This window comes from Chanos chanos, chromosome 2 (assembly GCF_902362185.1).
Source record: "Chanos chanos chromosome 2, fChaCha1.1, whole genome shotgun sequence".
Classification (NCBI taxonomy): Eukaryota; Metazoa; Chordata; class Actinopteri; order Gonorynchiformes; family Chanidae; genus Chanos; species Chanos chanos.
Window position 1 is genome coordinate 690001 of NC_044496.1, and position 14459 is coordinate 704459.

The 14459-nt window shown below is 44.6% G+C and overlaps 1 protein-coding gene across 2 annotated transcripts in view; it reads right to left on the bottom strand.

Moving 5' to 3' along the window:
- Nucleotides 1-11682, bottom strand: part of secisbp2l (SECIS binding protein 2-like) — a 24442-nt gene extending 12760 nt beyond the window's left edge. The window contains exons 1-5 of one of the 2 annotated variants that reach the window (XM_030764896.1): nucleotides 11563-11682; nucleotides 7119-7306; nucleotides 4023-4347; nucleotides 3753-3882; nucleotides 397-617 (exon numbers count right to left, since the gene is read on the bottom strand). In XM_030764896.1, the coding sequence (XP_030620756.1) occupies nucleotides 397-617; nucleotides 3753-3882; nucleotides 4023-4347; nucleotides 7119-7306; nucleotides 11563-11583 (885 nt within the window). In that variant the 5' untranslated portion in view covers nucleotides 11584-11682. Of the gene's footprint in view, nucleotides 1-396; nucleotides 618-3752; nucleotides 3883-4022; nucleotides 4351-7118; nucleotides 7307-11562 lie in introns of both variants that reach the window. The other variant, XM_030764895.1, reaches the window with a different exon arrangement.
- Between the last annotated feature and the right edge of the window lie 2777 nt (nucleotides 11683-14459).

A 14459-nucleotide genomic window follows, 5' to 3' on the forward strand; every position in this document is an offset into this window, starting at 1 on the left:
GTGTATGTGTAGGTGTAGGTGTAAGTGTATGTGTAGGTGTAGGTGTAGGTGTAGGTGTATGTGTAGGTGTATGTGTATGTGTATGTGTATGTGTATGTGTATGTGCAGGTGTATGTGCAGGTGCAGGTGCAGGTGCATGTGTAGGTGTAGGTGTAGGTGTATGTGTAGGTGTAGGTGTATGTGTATGTGTAGGTGTAGGTGTATGTGTAGGTGTAGGTGTATGTGTAGGTGTAGGTGTAGGTGCAGGTGCATGTGCAGGTGTATGTGCAGGTGCATGTGCAGGTGCATGTGTAGGTGCATGTGTAGGTGTAGGTGTCTGTGTAGGTGTCTGTGTAGGTGTCTGTGTAGGTGTCTGTGTAGGTGTCTGTGTGTGTGTGTGGTGTGGTGTGAGAATACCGGAGCAGTGGCGTGGTCACTGGCGCGGGCCAGGCCGGCGGCGGCCTGGTTGTGTTTGGGGCTGCAGTAGCCACTGTCGCTGTCGATGTCGGCCTCGCTGGCCCCCTGCTCGCTGGACGACTCGGCCGGGTGAGAGGGCCGTCTGCGCCGGGGCTTGTTTTTCCAGGGCAGAGGACTTGCCCGGTCTGACAGTGACTTACTGCATATTTCACCTGGAAAATCTGCAGGGGGCACAAAGCCAACAGCGTTCAGTCAGTCAGCGAGGCTTTCACACACAGCAAGCATGTGTCGCCTGACCAGAAACTCCACATTCCACCTCAGCTCCACACACCACACAATCTCCACATTCCACCGCAGTTACGCACACAAGACCGGAAACCCGACTAACCAGCACAGAGTCCCACAAAACAGCTGAAGCAGGGCTGGCTTTTTCCCCCTCAGAGAAACATATAGCTCAGCGGCACAGAGAGCCATTACTGGTCTGGGATCTGTTTTCTCCACTCATTCTCCTCTCCAATGTCACAACTGGGTCAAAAATGGCTGCATTTCATTCTTCCTTTAACTTTGCAATGTCATTCAAATCATCCTTAAAAACTGTGTGCTTCAATGTGTAGTGTTGATTAAATAAATATATAAGCAGACTCTAGCTAAAAAAACAAAACAAAGCTAAACAGGAAAGAGAAAAGACATTTGGCACATTGTCCTGTGATATTGTGGAATGACAGACACAGTTATAAAGTAACAATGAAAGGGTTAAGATCAAAAACAGTTCAATGATACAACACATTGACCAAATGTCCTCTTTCACTGTTAACTTGCATTCCATATGGATCAAAATAGCGTTAGCAGATCTGAATGATGAACAGCTTGTGAAAATATGATCCCAGGTCAGGTCTATTCTGTCAATGAACACAGAGCCAAAACTCCGTCAGAACACAATGGCACCACACGGAGCAAGGCTTCCCTCTCTGCTTTGCCTAATCACCCAAATGAGGTCATATTTCCTGCTTCACTATCAGTACAATTTGTCCATTGTTCTTTTCAGTGCTGAGAGAGTTTTGGGTAAGGTGAAGTGAGTATCAGGTGAAGTGAGTATTGAGTAAAGTGAGTGAGTATCGGGTGAAGTGAGTGAGTGAGTATCGGGTGAAGTGAGTGAGTAAGTATCGGGTGAAGTGAGTAAGTATCGGGTGAAGTGAGTGAGTGAGTATCGGGTGAAGTGAGTGAGTGAGTATCGGGTGAAGTGAGTGAGTGAGTATCGGGTGAAGTGAGTGAGTGAGTATCGGGTGAAGTGAGTGAGTGAGTATCGGGTGAAGTGAGTGAGTGAGTATCGGGTGAAGTGAGCGAGTAAGTATCGGGTGAAGTGAGCGAGTAAGTATCGGGTGAAGTGAGTGAGTATCGGGTGAAGTGAGTGAGTATCGGGTGAAGTGAGTGAGTATCGGGTGAAGCGAGTGAGTATCGGGTGAAGCGAGTGAGTATCGGGTGAAGTGAGTATTGTGTAAGGTGGGTAAGCAGGGTCCAAAATGAACTTTTTGGTCTATCTGCAAATGGCTAGTTAACAGGAAAAATTTACCAATCAAAATATTTTTCAACTGGCCATAGAGCTGCATCAGATATGATCAGGCATGTAGCCAGTGGATGGGCCTGACGGGCCTAGGCCCCGCCCGAAAGATGCACAGGCCGCCTGAATTAGGATAGAATTATTTAATTTAATTTAATACTGAAAAAAATACATTATTGTTTGTCAAATTGGTTGATAATATAACTAAAATATCATCAATAAAATAGCTATTTGTATAGCTTAATGCTTCATGGGTTTGACTGACATCTGTATTAGCCAATTAACAAGCTTGGTTTTGACTTCATAGTTCCAGTGATGTAAACCTTCAACAGGAGATAGCAGCTGGTTTTTCACCCAAAACATTTGCATATTTTAAGCACATTCATGAAAATTCGGATAAGGACGTGTTTCATTGCGGGAGGACCTGTGAACAGGTGTGGGTTTAAAACTTGTCTAGGACAACTTTAACAGAAATACGTGATAAAATCGCAACAAACCCCTTGTGGATGTGACTAAACCTGTTTCTATCAACCAGCATCATTTTAACCTAAGCTTAATCACCTCTATCCAGTGAATACATTTCTTATGCGATTTCAAAGATTTGATGCGAAGTTTAAGTGTTAATTTACATTAAATTGTTGGGTGGAAACCCAGCTAGTGTTGTGAGAGCATCAATTGTGCGTTTATTGTGGCAGGATTAGGGTAACGTTTTACGCTACTTCTGGTTACAGTGGGCTTGGTTACAGTGGGCTTGGTTACAGTGGGCTTGGTTACAGTGGGCTTGGTTACAGTGTGTGCTTGGTTACAGTGGGCTTGGTTACAGTGGGCTTGGTTAAAGTGTTCTTGGTTAAAGTGTGCTTCGTTAAAGTGGGCTTGGTTACAGTGGGCTTGGTTACAGTGGGCTTGGTTACAGTGTGGGCTTGGTTACAGTGTGGGCTTGGTTACAGTGTGGGCTTGGTTACAGTGTGGGCTTGGTTACAGTGGGCTTGGTTAAAGTGGGCGTGGTTAAAGTGGGCTTGGTGAATAGCCTAAAATGCAGCAGTATTTTGTGGCTTACTACATATTCAGTACAAACAAAGAACGGACAACTGGACTGGCTTGGTTATTGAGTACGCTACAGTTGCGACACAGGTGTCTGATCTGTCACTCAGTTCAGCAGTAGGTTATATAGAATGTGTAGACTAGTGATGGACTGTGAGTGAAAGTCTGCTCACTTTTGCCGAGGCCCATCCAGAAATAAATTTCTGGCCACGCCACTGAATACAGTGTCATTAAAAACAATGTAATTACTAATTACCCAGTGGCTCAACCAAAGAACTGTGAAGAGTAGTCAATCAACCTATGTGTTGTAATGATGAAAGTTTGTTGTGAAGTGGGCCTATTTCAGCAACCCGCCAACGGCGACTGAATTTATTTTATTCACCGATGTAGATTTTTACTCGCATTTGGTAAGTGGTGGGTGCTAATTTTGGACCCTGTGGCTAAATATCGGGTGAAGAGATTATTGGGTGAAGAGATTATTGGGTGAAGAGATTATTGGGTGAAGTGAGTATTGGGTGAAGTGAGCATTGGGTAAGGTGAGTGAGTATCGGGTGAAGTGAGTACTGGGTGTGATGAGTGAGTACTGGGTGTGATGAGTGAGTATTGAGTGTTGTGTAAGGTGAGTGATAATCGAGTGAGGACAATCATTTAAGTGCACTAAGACTAAAACATCAGGAGAAAACCCATAGGTGATTTTGTGACCTGGGCCAGTGCTGTGGTTGAGAATAGGGGGTGATCAGTCTGGGAGCTGACATACCTGTTTGCTGGGCAGCATCCACCAGGAGCACAGTCTTTGGCCTGCCGTCGGGGCCAGAGGAGCACACCTCCTTCTGCACTGCCACACTCCGCATTGGAGGTCTCTTGGATCTCATTGGCTGAGCCATTTGCTGAGCAAAATAAGGTTTACTTCAGTTGAGTGTATGAGACAGCGAGTGAAGCAGTCTCTAGCTATGATGAACACTGCGGAGAAGCATGGGGTCTTAGAATTTTGTCTCTCATCTCAGGCATGTATTTGGAAGAGCCTTACCTTGGTCACAGCAGTGGGACGGGGCATCCCCCTTGCTCTCTGATTGGCTGCTCCAAAAGGCTGGCCTGGAGGCGGAGCACGGTCACCACAGTCGGCAGAAACCGGGCTTACAACCCCCGCCTGGACCGGAGCACCATAGGGGCTGGGGAAGGTCGGATAGAAACCCACCATGGGGGGGCAGGGGGCTGGCATGATCTGGTAGTACGTGTAGTCGTTGGAGACAGGTGGCTGAGGCGAGGGGAGGATGGGGTAGGCCAGGTACGGCCCTGCTGGGTTCGGGCTGGGCTGCTGCCATCGCAGGTCACTGTTGTACACAGGCAGTTGTCTGCTGGAGAAAACAAGAGTGTGGGTCTCTTTAATGGGGAGAACCGTGTGTGACTGTACTTCCTTCAGTAACTGCTATGCATAAACCCCATAACATCTGGACCGAAAAGAGTCCATCAGTGTTTCAGACTTTTTATCCATACTCAGATATCACAGTGTGTGAGCGTGGAAAAAAATAAACACTGTCTATTTTCCCAATGCCAAAAAGCCAAGTGCTATAGGTCTATCTCTAATGTCATTCACAGCTAACACAGAGAAGTCTAAAATGAATGAATCACATCCAGTCACAGCAGAATTTTTTTCTGCACTGATACTTATCAGACACGTTCACAGCCAGCGTTCTATAGCAGTCATTTCCTGCTATTCAAAACAGATGGGAAGGAAAGGGCGAACAGATCACCGAAGACAAACACAGCAAGATTCAAGTCTTCACTGGCTGGTCAAAACCATGGACTTTTCCTGGATAACCAGTAGTGTCTGACAGTATATGGTTTAAACCAGCGGTGTGTGACAGTGTGCAGTGTAAAACCAGCAGTGTGTGACAGTGTGCAGTGTAAAACCAGCAGTGTGTAATAATGTGCAGTGTAAAACCAGCGGTGTGTGACAGTGTGCAGTGTAAAACCAGCGGTGTGTGACAGTGTGCAGTGTAAAACCAGCGGTGTGTGACAGTGTGCAGTGTAAAACCAGCGGTGTGTGACAGTGTGCAGTGTAAAACCAGCGGTGTGTGACAGTGTGCAGTGTAAAACCAGCGGTGTGTGACAGTGTACAGTGTAAAACCAGCGGTGTGTGACAGTGTGCAGTGTAAAACCAGCGGTGTGTGACAGTGTGCAGTGTAAAACCAGCGGTGTGTGACAGTGTGCAGTGTAAAACCAGCGGTGTGTGACAGTGTGCAGTGTAAAACCAGCGGTGTGTGACAGTGTGCAGTGTAAAACCAGCGGTGTGTGACAGTGTACAGTGTAAAACCAGCGGTGTGTGACAGTGTGCAGTGTAAAACCAGCGGTGTGTGACAGTGTGCAGTGTAAAACCAGCAGTGTGTGACAGTGTACAGAGTAAAACCAGCAGTGTGTGACAGTGTGCAGTGTAAAACCAGCGGTGTGTGACAGTGTGCAGTGTAAAACCAGCGGTGTGTGACAGTGTACAGTGTAAAACCAGCGGTGTGTGACAGTGTGCAGTGTAAAACCAGCGGTGTGTGACAGTGTGCAGTGTAAAACCAGCGGTGTGTGACAGTGTACAGTGTAAAACCAGCAGTGTGTGACAGTGTACAGAGTAAAACCAGCAGTGTGTGACAGTGTGCAGTGTAAAACCAGCGGTGTGTGACAGTGTGCAGTGTAAAACCAGCAGTGTGTGACAGTGTGCAGTGTAAAACCAGCAGTGTGTGACAGCTGTGATATTAGGGCTGAGGAGTGATACAGGAAGTGAGGCGTTCTCTTATTTAGGTCTAAGCTTGAGCTGATCTCTTTCAAATAACTGAAAAGTGTTTGTGGAGTTTCTGTAAGGCCCCTGCACTGACAAACTCCAAACAGCTCAGAGCAGACCCAGCTTTATTTGGGTCAGTTAGGAAAACAAAGATTCCCAACAGCGCCAGTGAAGCCCTGCTGGAGTATACTTTGGTGTGTGAACCCGGATCCTTATTTCTGTGGCTGCTGATCATGTTCATGGAAAGAGTGGTTTTCCCTAAGATATGTGAATAACAATCCCACACACCAAGTTCCCTGCTTCCTCCAGGCACTGCTTTGGACTGTGTTTTATATATTAAAGAGAGAGACCAGAGCGAGGTAAAATATGTCTTATGAATAATTAAACAAATTATAATGAGAATAATCTACTGAAATTTCCCACTTAGTTGTGCAGCAGTCAGGCAATGTCCTGCTCTTGGTTAATGTATAGTATGCGTCTGTGTAGGCACAGGAGTCAGAGCAGAGTCAGGATGTGCAATCAGAAGCGTCTCGGTCCAGCACAGGCAAATGATAGCTCTTTTCCACAAGGGCAGTGCTGGTGCTGGTGCCGGTGTGGAGCCAGTTCTGCCTTGGTGCCTTTTGAGAACCGGCCCGCATTTCCACTGGTTTGGGAACTGAACACTACGTAGCAAAAGTCAGGGTAATTTCTGTGGGGAAAAAATAATGGCGGACAGAACGCATCTGTTTGCATTTTATAAATTTACTTTTACGCTAGGCTTCCACACAGCACCTCAGGAATTTCGCCCTACCACATTTCGCTCTGGGGGCGAAATTCACAAAAACAGCCAACCTGTAACGAGCTCAAAAATTCAAGTGCTTAAATGAAGGTGTACAGTGACCTACTTGCACCGACCAGAGCCGTCGAGAGAGTTTTTTCTACTGTTCGACTAAGTTCATGTAACATGTAAACAACAACCCGTCTTGATGTGGACACAAATGGCTGCCCATACATCTTATAATCATATACATGTTTTCATGCTACATGTAGCCTTTAGCCTCGGTCAGACCTCTTTTGTTACTCTTGCCTCTCTATGGAACGTCACGAACCGAACACAAGTTGAACTGATTGGTTCTCATGTGGTTCTCATTTGCATAGCCACTGACGTCTGCAGCTCCAACTTTTGGGACCAGCAATTTTGTGATGCCGTGCCAAAGTCAGCATTTCGGCACCGGCACCAGTATTTTTTCAGTGGAAAAAGCGCGGCCCCAGTGCTAGATTAGGCACCGGCACCAGTATTTTTTCAGTGGAAAAAGCGCGGCCCCAGCGCGAGACTAGGCACCGGCACCTTGTCAGTGGAAAAGGGGTATGGGGTACCTGCTGGGCTGGTTTTCCTGGACGAAGGGGTAGCAGGTGATGAGGTAACTGGGTATAGGGGTGGGCTCCAGGCTGCTGCCTCCGCCCCCACTTGCTGTCTCTCCGGAGAGGCTCATGTTGACGAGAGCGGTATCTGGGCCTTTCTTCTGTGGGATGAATGGCTCTACCTCAGCAGACAGCTTCACATCCTGAAACAACAGAAACAAAGACTAAAAACACTCAGGGCAACTCAGCGCTCGCAGAGCCAATTTAATGTTCAAACTCTGACACATAGTGTTAATGGAATAGGTACATTCCCTTTATCAGAATAAGCGTGTAGGTGAGTGACGTGACAGCGGCTATTTATAAGCGTCCCTTATCTGGTATGACTGCCTCGGGTGTGACAGGGTTAGGGTAGCAGACAGCACAAATGGCTAATGATTAAACAAGCCTGTAAACTTCAGCACTGCGTTCAAGGGGAAAATATTTCCTTGGCATCCAAGGCACACCTATTCAACAAAACCTGTCAGAACTCTTCAGTGTGAGCTCTGGGATACTGACAAACAGGAAGCAAGAACGTGTCAAGAAAAAGATCTAAGATCTTAATATGAACAAAAAAAAACCCCAGCTGAGCAGGAGTGTGTAATGACCGTGTGACTGACAGCGGACGTCTCATCTTGGTGCACTGTCCCGGACGCTCTCAGCTATTAAAAGCACAGGGGGATGAGGCGCTTGATTGGACAGGGACAGAAACCAAAGTCCCAGGTGAAAATGCTTGTGTGATCTCAGACACGGCACAGCCGCTTTAAGAGCACAGTCTGAAACTGTGGCTGTGTCTCTGTCAGTAACGTTTACCCTCCCTCACTCTCTGGGATGACAATGACAGTGTTCTGCAGGGAGAGGTATCAGAACATTCACAGGGTGCCACACGATGGAAACTGCAGTGCATGGCTTGGGCAGACCTGTCACATCACTCCACACTGAGAAAAGGGCAAGAGGTCAGGATACGTTTGACCTATTGTCTTTCCGAACCACGCTGGGAAATCTGACAATCAAAGAAGGGCTGGGGTTAGTCTTCGCTCATCTCTTGTTGAGCATGGAGTGAAACTGACAGCACTGAAGAGGGGGGGGGATAAGACATGGGGGGGAGAAGCTCTGTCTGACAGGTCTGTTTCATACAGGGGAGGTAACGCAGCTGAAGAGCAGGCTCACGCATGGCTCTGCCAACAGCCTGACTTCACCTGTACAAAAGAACGCCAATAAAGTCATACATTTGGCATGGCATGCATGTCCCTGATTTCCTGACACTGAGAGGTAAACAGTGTAATGCTATGTGTGACATCACCGCGTATAGCACTGTCTGTCATCACAACTTACAGTTCATTTCAGCACATTTCACGCAGTCACGCTAGAGCAGGACAGAGCTAAACTGGGGGTAGGTTCACATCGTCTCTGCACGGCAAATTTAAAACTCATTTGTACTAGATCGCTTTTGTTTTCTAGCATCAGGTAAGACACATTGTCATGTAAAGTTTCATTCATTAGTGTGTCAGGGTTCTCATTCATTAGTGTGTCAGGGTTCTCATTCATTAGAGTGTCAGGGTTCTCCTGAGGCAGACTGAGACTGGGTGGTAACTGGTTTGACCAGAGCCGTAGAGTTTCAGCACATCCACCTCTCGGACAAACCTGTCAACCAGCCATTGAAACCCTCTTTGAGTGGAAAAACACACACACAAACACACACACACACACCCCAAATTACAGTACAACAAGATTAAGATATTTTATCAAAGGTAAAGTATTTTAAAATAAACTCTAAAAAACAGCAACCACAAAACAAAACCAGAAAACTTGGGTAAACAAAATTCAAAGCTGGGAAGACATATTTTGTCTTTCCCCACATGTGAGTGAATGAGAATCATGGGCTGCCTGTCCACTGTGTAGGACAGGGTGAGTTCTCCCAGCTCTCTCCATCCGAAGTCTTCCCTCTCACTAACGGAGCACAGTGAAGACAAACTCCTACCCTCTACTCTAATGGCCTGAACACACACACAAAAAAAAGTCCCTGAGAGCTTTAGCACTGTGACCTCTTTCAGTCTCTCTGTACAAATGAGAAGTGAACTCATCACTGACTGGGACCCACTGTGTGCGTACTGGAGCTTTTGCCATGTCCCCAGGATCAAACAAAGGGGGAAAACCCAATTGTGCTAAATGAGTGTGTCTGAGCTTTGTTTCAGCACTTATGAGTAGGCTCCAGGGCTTTGTTAAAATAGCCAAGGTTGTTTCAGGTTTACACTAAGTAGGGATTAAGAAAATATAGCAACAAAGGATCAGCTTATATAACGAACAAGGCAAACTCTGATCAGAGTACTTAACATATGCGAAATGGAAGCTGTCAACACATCTCTGTGTAAATTTGGAAGAATAAAGACATTAAAGTTGGTCTACAACAGCACCCTATTCTCCATTCAGTCTGCACAGACTAAAGCTTTCAATTGTTGCAGCCCATGCTGCTGGGTCTACCGGCTTCTGAGAGCAAAGGGCTGATTGTGAGGGAGGCGCTGAAGTCAGTTCCAGATGTGCTGGGTGTACAGCAGCGCTGACAGTTATGAGAGAGTGAGGCTGCTGCCCCAGCTCCTTGGTTCATGGCAGAAAGGTCTACAGTGATAATGAAAGGCTTACTGCTGCTGGTGTTCAGTAGCATCACAGGTAGAGAAGTATCAAATAGGTCCAGACTTCAGATGCTCACTCTACTATTAATAAAAAATACAAACAGAGTGTGTGTTTATACAAACAATAATTTAGGCCTATTTGTTTCACATTAAACAGCAGACAGAATAAGATTATTTCATTAGCTGAATTAATTAGAGTCTTCTTAGTGCCAACGTGAATTATTAAAGCGCAGGGAAAAGCACATCGACTCCAAATCAAACAGCTCCGACAATCCAACAGGTTGTAACAAGATGTTTTGAAAATTTGTCAGTAATATCAAGTTAGAAGTAAATGTATGTGTGCTGAAACAACTTGAAACTTGTTTATGTATATGTATAATTTACTACTGTTTTAACTTCGATTAGAGCCCCTTGAAAGGTCTACAGCAGGTAGTGAGGTGCTGCAGGGACCTGTAGCAGTGCGGATACAACATGAGCTTGGTTGGCAACGGAATGTTAATAATGCAGAAAAACAAGTCTGTCACCAAGTTAAACCTTCTAGGCAGTTTTCCGACAAATTATGCGAGGAGAACACAAGGATAAGACAACACTTGTGCTGAAGTCTGTCTATAGCGGGCTACTTCACACAAAAGTTTACAAACTCACATTCGCTAGTAACGTGCGTCTCCGAGGATCAACATCAGTCAGGTGGCGAGTTAACTTACTAAACCTCGTTCAGGGGGACAACGCGACATATGTCGGCAGCGACTCTAACCTGGTTGGGCCCTTGCTAATGCTACCTAGTTAGCTAGGATAATGTCAGTTGACATTTTTATCCTAGTTAGCCAACAAGCCAAGTTAAAAGCATTCGGAAAAGCTTCTAAGGTAACCTGAAAAGACTTTGTCGCGTCAGTGATAAGAAGAAACCTGATAATACGTTGCCCTCAAAAACCGTTGTGGAAAAAACAAATAATCACAAACCCAGAGCAGAGTTAACTGCTGAGACAATCATCCTGAACACACTCACTGCTAACTGATCTACCTAGCGACAGCCGACAAGAATCTAATCTAGGTTAACTAGCTAATCAAACGGTACCTTGATTTAGCGTTGGTTAGTTAATTATCATTAGCTTTCACAACCAAAGCCAGTCACACTAGACAATCGAACAACAGACAGTCGTCACATTAACTGTTAAAGTAACTATTAAGATGTCTAAAAGGTGAAGAGAATGACTTAATACTACAGAATAATTCACAAATGGAGAAGCTGTCAGATTTGACAGTTCGGCCATTTAATGCTAGCTCACAAGTCATGTTAGCTCGCTACCACATCAAGCAACATCTTTCCTCTGCTTGAACCAGCTATGCTAACTAACAGACCAACAGCAGAGACATCACATTCGGCTAATACGACAGTGACAACTTAATGTTATAATTTAGTTAGCGTCAACACATACTTAGAAAAACAGAAGTGAGCTGTCTGAATTAAAATAACACATGACAGTAAATGACGGAACTGATGCTATCGTGCGGAAACAGTAAGCTAAATCACTATCATATTCCTTAGAGAGTGCCCCGTTTTGGTGCATCTGGTGTTAATTCTGTTAGCTAACAACCCAGTTAGCTAACAACCTGGTTATCTAGCCGACACACTGGCTAGGAGCGAGGACCGCTATCCTATCTTAGCCTAGTAACCCTATCTGAACAGTTCGGTGATCCATCGTTAGCTAGCCTAAGCTACTGGCCATAAAATGAGCGGACTAGCCAGCTAATTGACTCTAAAGTGCGCTGTTCGCTAAGAAAAAGTATTTTACCTTGATATCAGTTGTGTCCATAGCAGTCACTGATACAGTGAAAGACCCACATTGAGTACGATGTGAATGTCAGGATGTTGTAAATACTGTTTTCTTCATTGTATGTATGGAGCCATACAGGCGAAACACACCCCGTTCTTTAGAGCAACAGTGGTTGTACTAGCTGACTGCCCTGCTCTGAATTGAGCTGCCTGAACGAAACGTAAAAGGGAGTCATCTGGGACGGAAGCCGCAGTGGGTCCTTAGTAACGTCAGGAAAGACGCTCGAAAGCAAATACTCAACTAACTCTAAGTTTAACCCTGCACACCCCGAAAGGGACCAAATAAAACACTTACACAAGTGTGTTTAAAACACAACGGCACACGGTCGTGGTAGTCAAGTTTGTAACAGTACAGTGAAAGTAAGAGTTTTCAAGTTCACAAATGCGTTGTGAAATCTAAAACAGCCCGAGCTACAACAACAAAATCTTTTAGAGAAATAGTTTGCTGACATTTCATGGAAACACACTACCTAGCCCAACTGGTTAGACAAGAGCATAATACATTCGCAATGCAGTCTTTCCACACATAAGATCATTATATTTCACGGTGCCCACAAGAATGTTAAGCATTTGGACTCAGATTTTTGTGATACTTTTTAAACCTCTGCCATCTTTGAAGGACTTCTCCATTTGAACACCCAACAATGTGTGTTGGCCTGTCCTGGACAGAGGTGGCATCAGACAGAGAGCTGCATGCAGAATAGATTAAGATCAAATCCAGAAGAGGTTTACATGGGAAATCATCCCCAGGCATGTGCTAAACAACTCGGCGAAGCATTCACAGAATTGCCTAATGAGAAGAGCTGCGATAGATTGATTCTCAAGAGCTTCTTGAGTGAAGGTGTTTTTGGAAAGACAACAAAGGATGCTCCTTTGATAATCTTATGAGGTTTAAGGTGCTTTGGGGAAAGCAGACCCTGGTCAGTTAAATGTTGGCTTTGTTTTATGAAGGTGACGTCACTGCGAGACCATACAGAACACACACTCTCCTTATGTTACATGAAATGCGACCCCCCCCCCCCCAACCCTTGGCTGAAAACAGTTCTCTGAAACGGCCATCTTTACGGTTTAACAGAGGCTCTAAGGACAACTGTGCTTGTCCTCCACTCCCCCTCTGTTTCTCTATGTAACAGGATTTCCCACTGTTCAGCTCCAATGGGGTTTTCTTCCTTTTCTTCTCAAATTCCGTGAGATCACTACTCTGGCAGGCAAATAAATGAAAACTATCCTTGCATCACACAATCCATACATTCAATTTCCACAGCCACAATAAAATTACAACACAAAGGTTCTTCAAAACACACCAAAATATTGGCACAGTTCATTTAAACAATTTATTAATTTCACAGTCTGTCTTCAGCATTGTTTACACAGAAACAGAAAGGAAGCACGCACAGTGTGAGGACAGACACACATCAGTAGATTCATACGTGATTCTGACAGTAAATACAGTAAGTCTAACACACTGCTGACACATACACACATTGACACTGACTGAACTTTCTCAATCTGTCAGGAGAGGATGTAATGTTTGGGATGTGAATAACTCTATAGAATGGGTCTGAGTTATGAATAACTCTATATAATGGGTTTGAGTTATGAATAACTCTATATAAAGGGTTTGAGTTATGAATAACTCTATATAAAGGGTTTGAGTTGTGAATAACTCTATACAACGGGTTTGAGTTGTGAATAACTCTACATTACGGGTTTGAGTTGTGAATAACTCTATACAATGGGTTTGAGTTGTGAATAACTCTATATTACGGGTTTGAGTTGTGAATAACTCTATATAAAGGGTTTGAGTTGTGAATAATTCTATATTATGGGTTTGAGTTGTGAATAACTCTATATGACTGTTTTCAGTGAGTGACTCTATACTGCGGGCTTGAGTTGTGAACACCAGCCGCTGTCCTTGCAGAAGTGAAGGCAGTATGGCAGACAAACAGAGCTGTTGGTAACTAGCTACCATCGAAGTACAAAAAAAATATTAAACTTTGCTTCCAGTGACTTTCTTGGTAAAATATTCTCTGTCTCCCTCTACTGGCTGCCTATCGCCATGCACATCAGGTTTAAGACCTTGGTGCTGGCTTTCAGAGTGACCAGTGGAACCCAGAGATACTCACAACCCTTGTGGAAAAAGTGTACTCTTAAAAAGTGTACTATTAATGCCCACATTTTAATCACACTTTAGTACTATTGTGTACTATTTAGGAACAATTTATTTGAACTTAAGTACAGTACTGGTCAAAATTATTAGAACACTTGTTCAAAATGAACAAAACTTACATTGAGTACTATTTGGTACTTTATTTACACAACTGCTGGTTATACAGTAGTAGGCCATAACAAACAATCTGAAAGTCAGACCATTGTGATGGAAATTTTTTTAGCGAGATCTCATTCAGTATTTTGTCAGACCCCATTTTGCAGCAATTACAGCTTGACATCTCTCTGTCATTGCGTCGATGTACTTCTGAAATTTTTCAATGCTTAATTGGTTCCAGCACCTCTGAGGCTCATCCCACAGTGATTCCTTTGATTTTCCTTTGGATCTGTCCAGTTTTTCCTCCATGAGGTCCCATATTTGTTGGATGGGATTTTAGTCTGGGCTCTAGAGTGGCCACTCCACCATTTTTAACACTCTGGATCCCTCTTTCTTGCACAAGCAGTTTCTACAGAGTTTGGATGAGCGTTTTGGGTCATTGTCTTCTTTTTATGTGAATCCTGGTCCTAGAAGTCACTGTCCTGATGGAATTCAGTGCCTTACTAGCAGGTTGTGGTACACCTTATTGTCCATTGTTCCACTGATTTTGACCAGGTCTCCAGTTCCAGCACCACGAGTAGCTCCCCAAA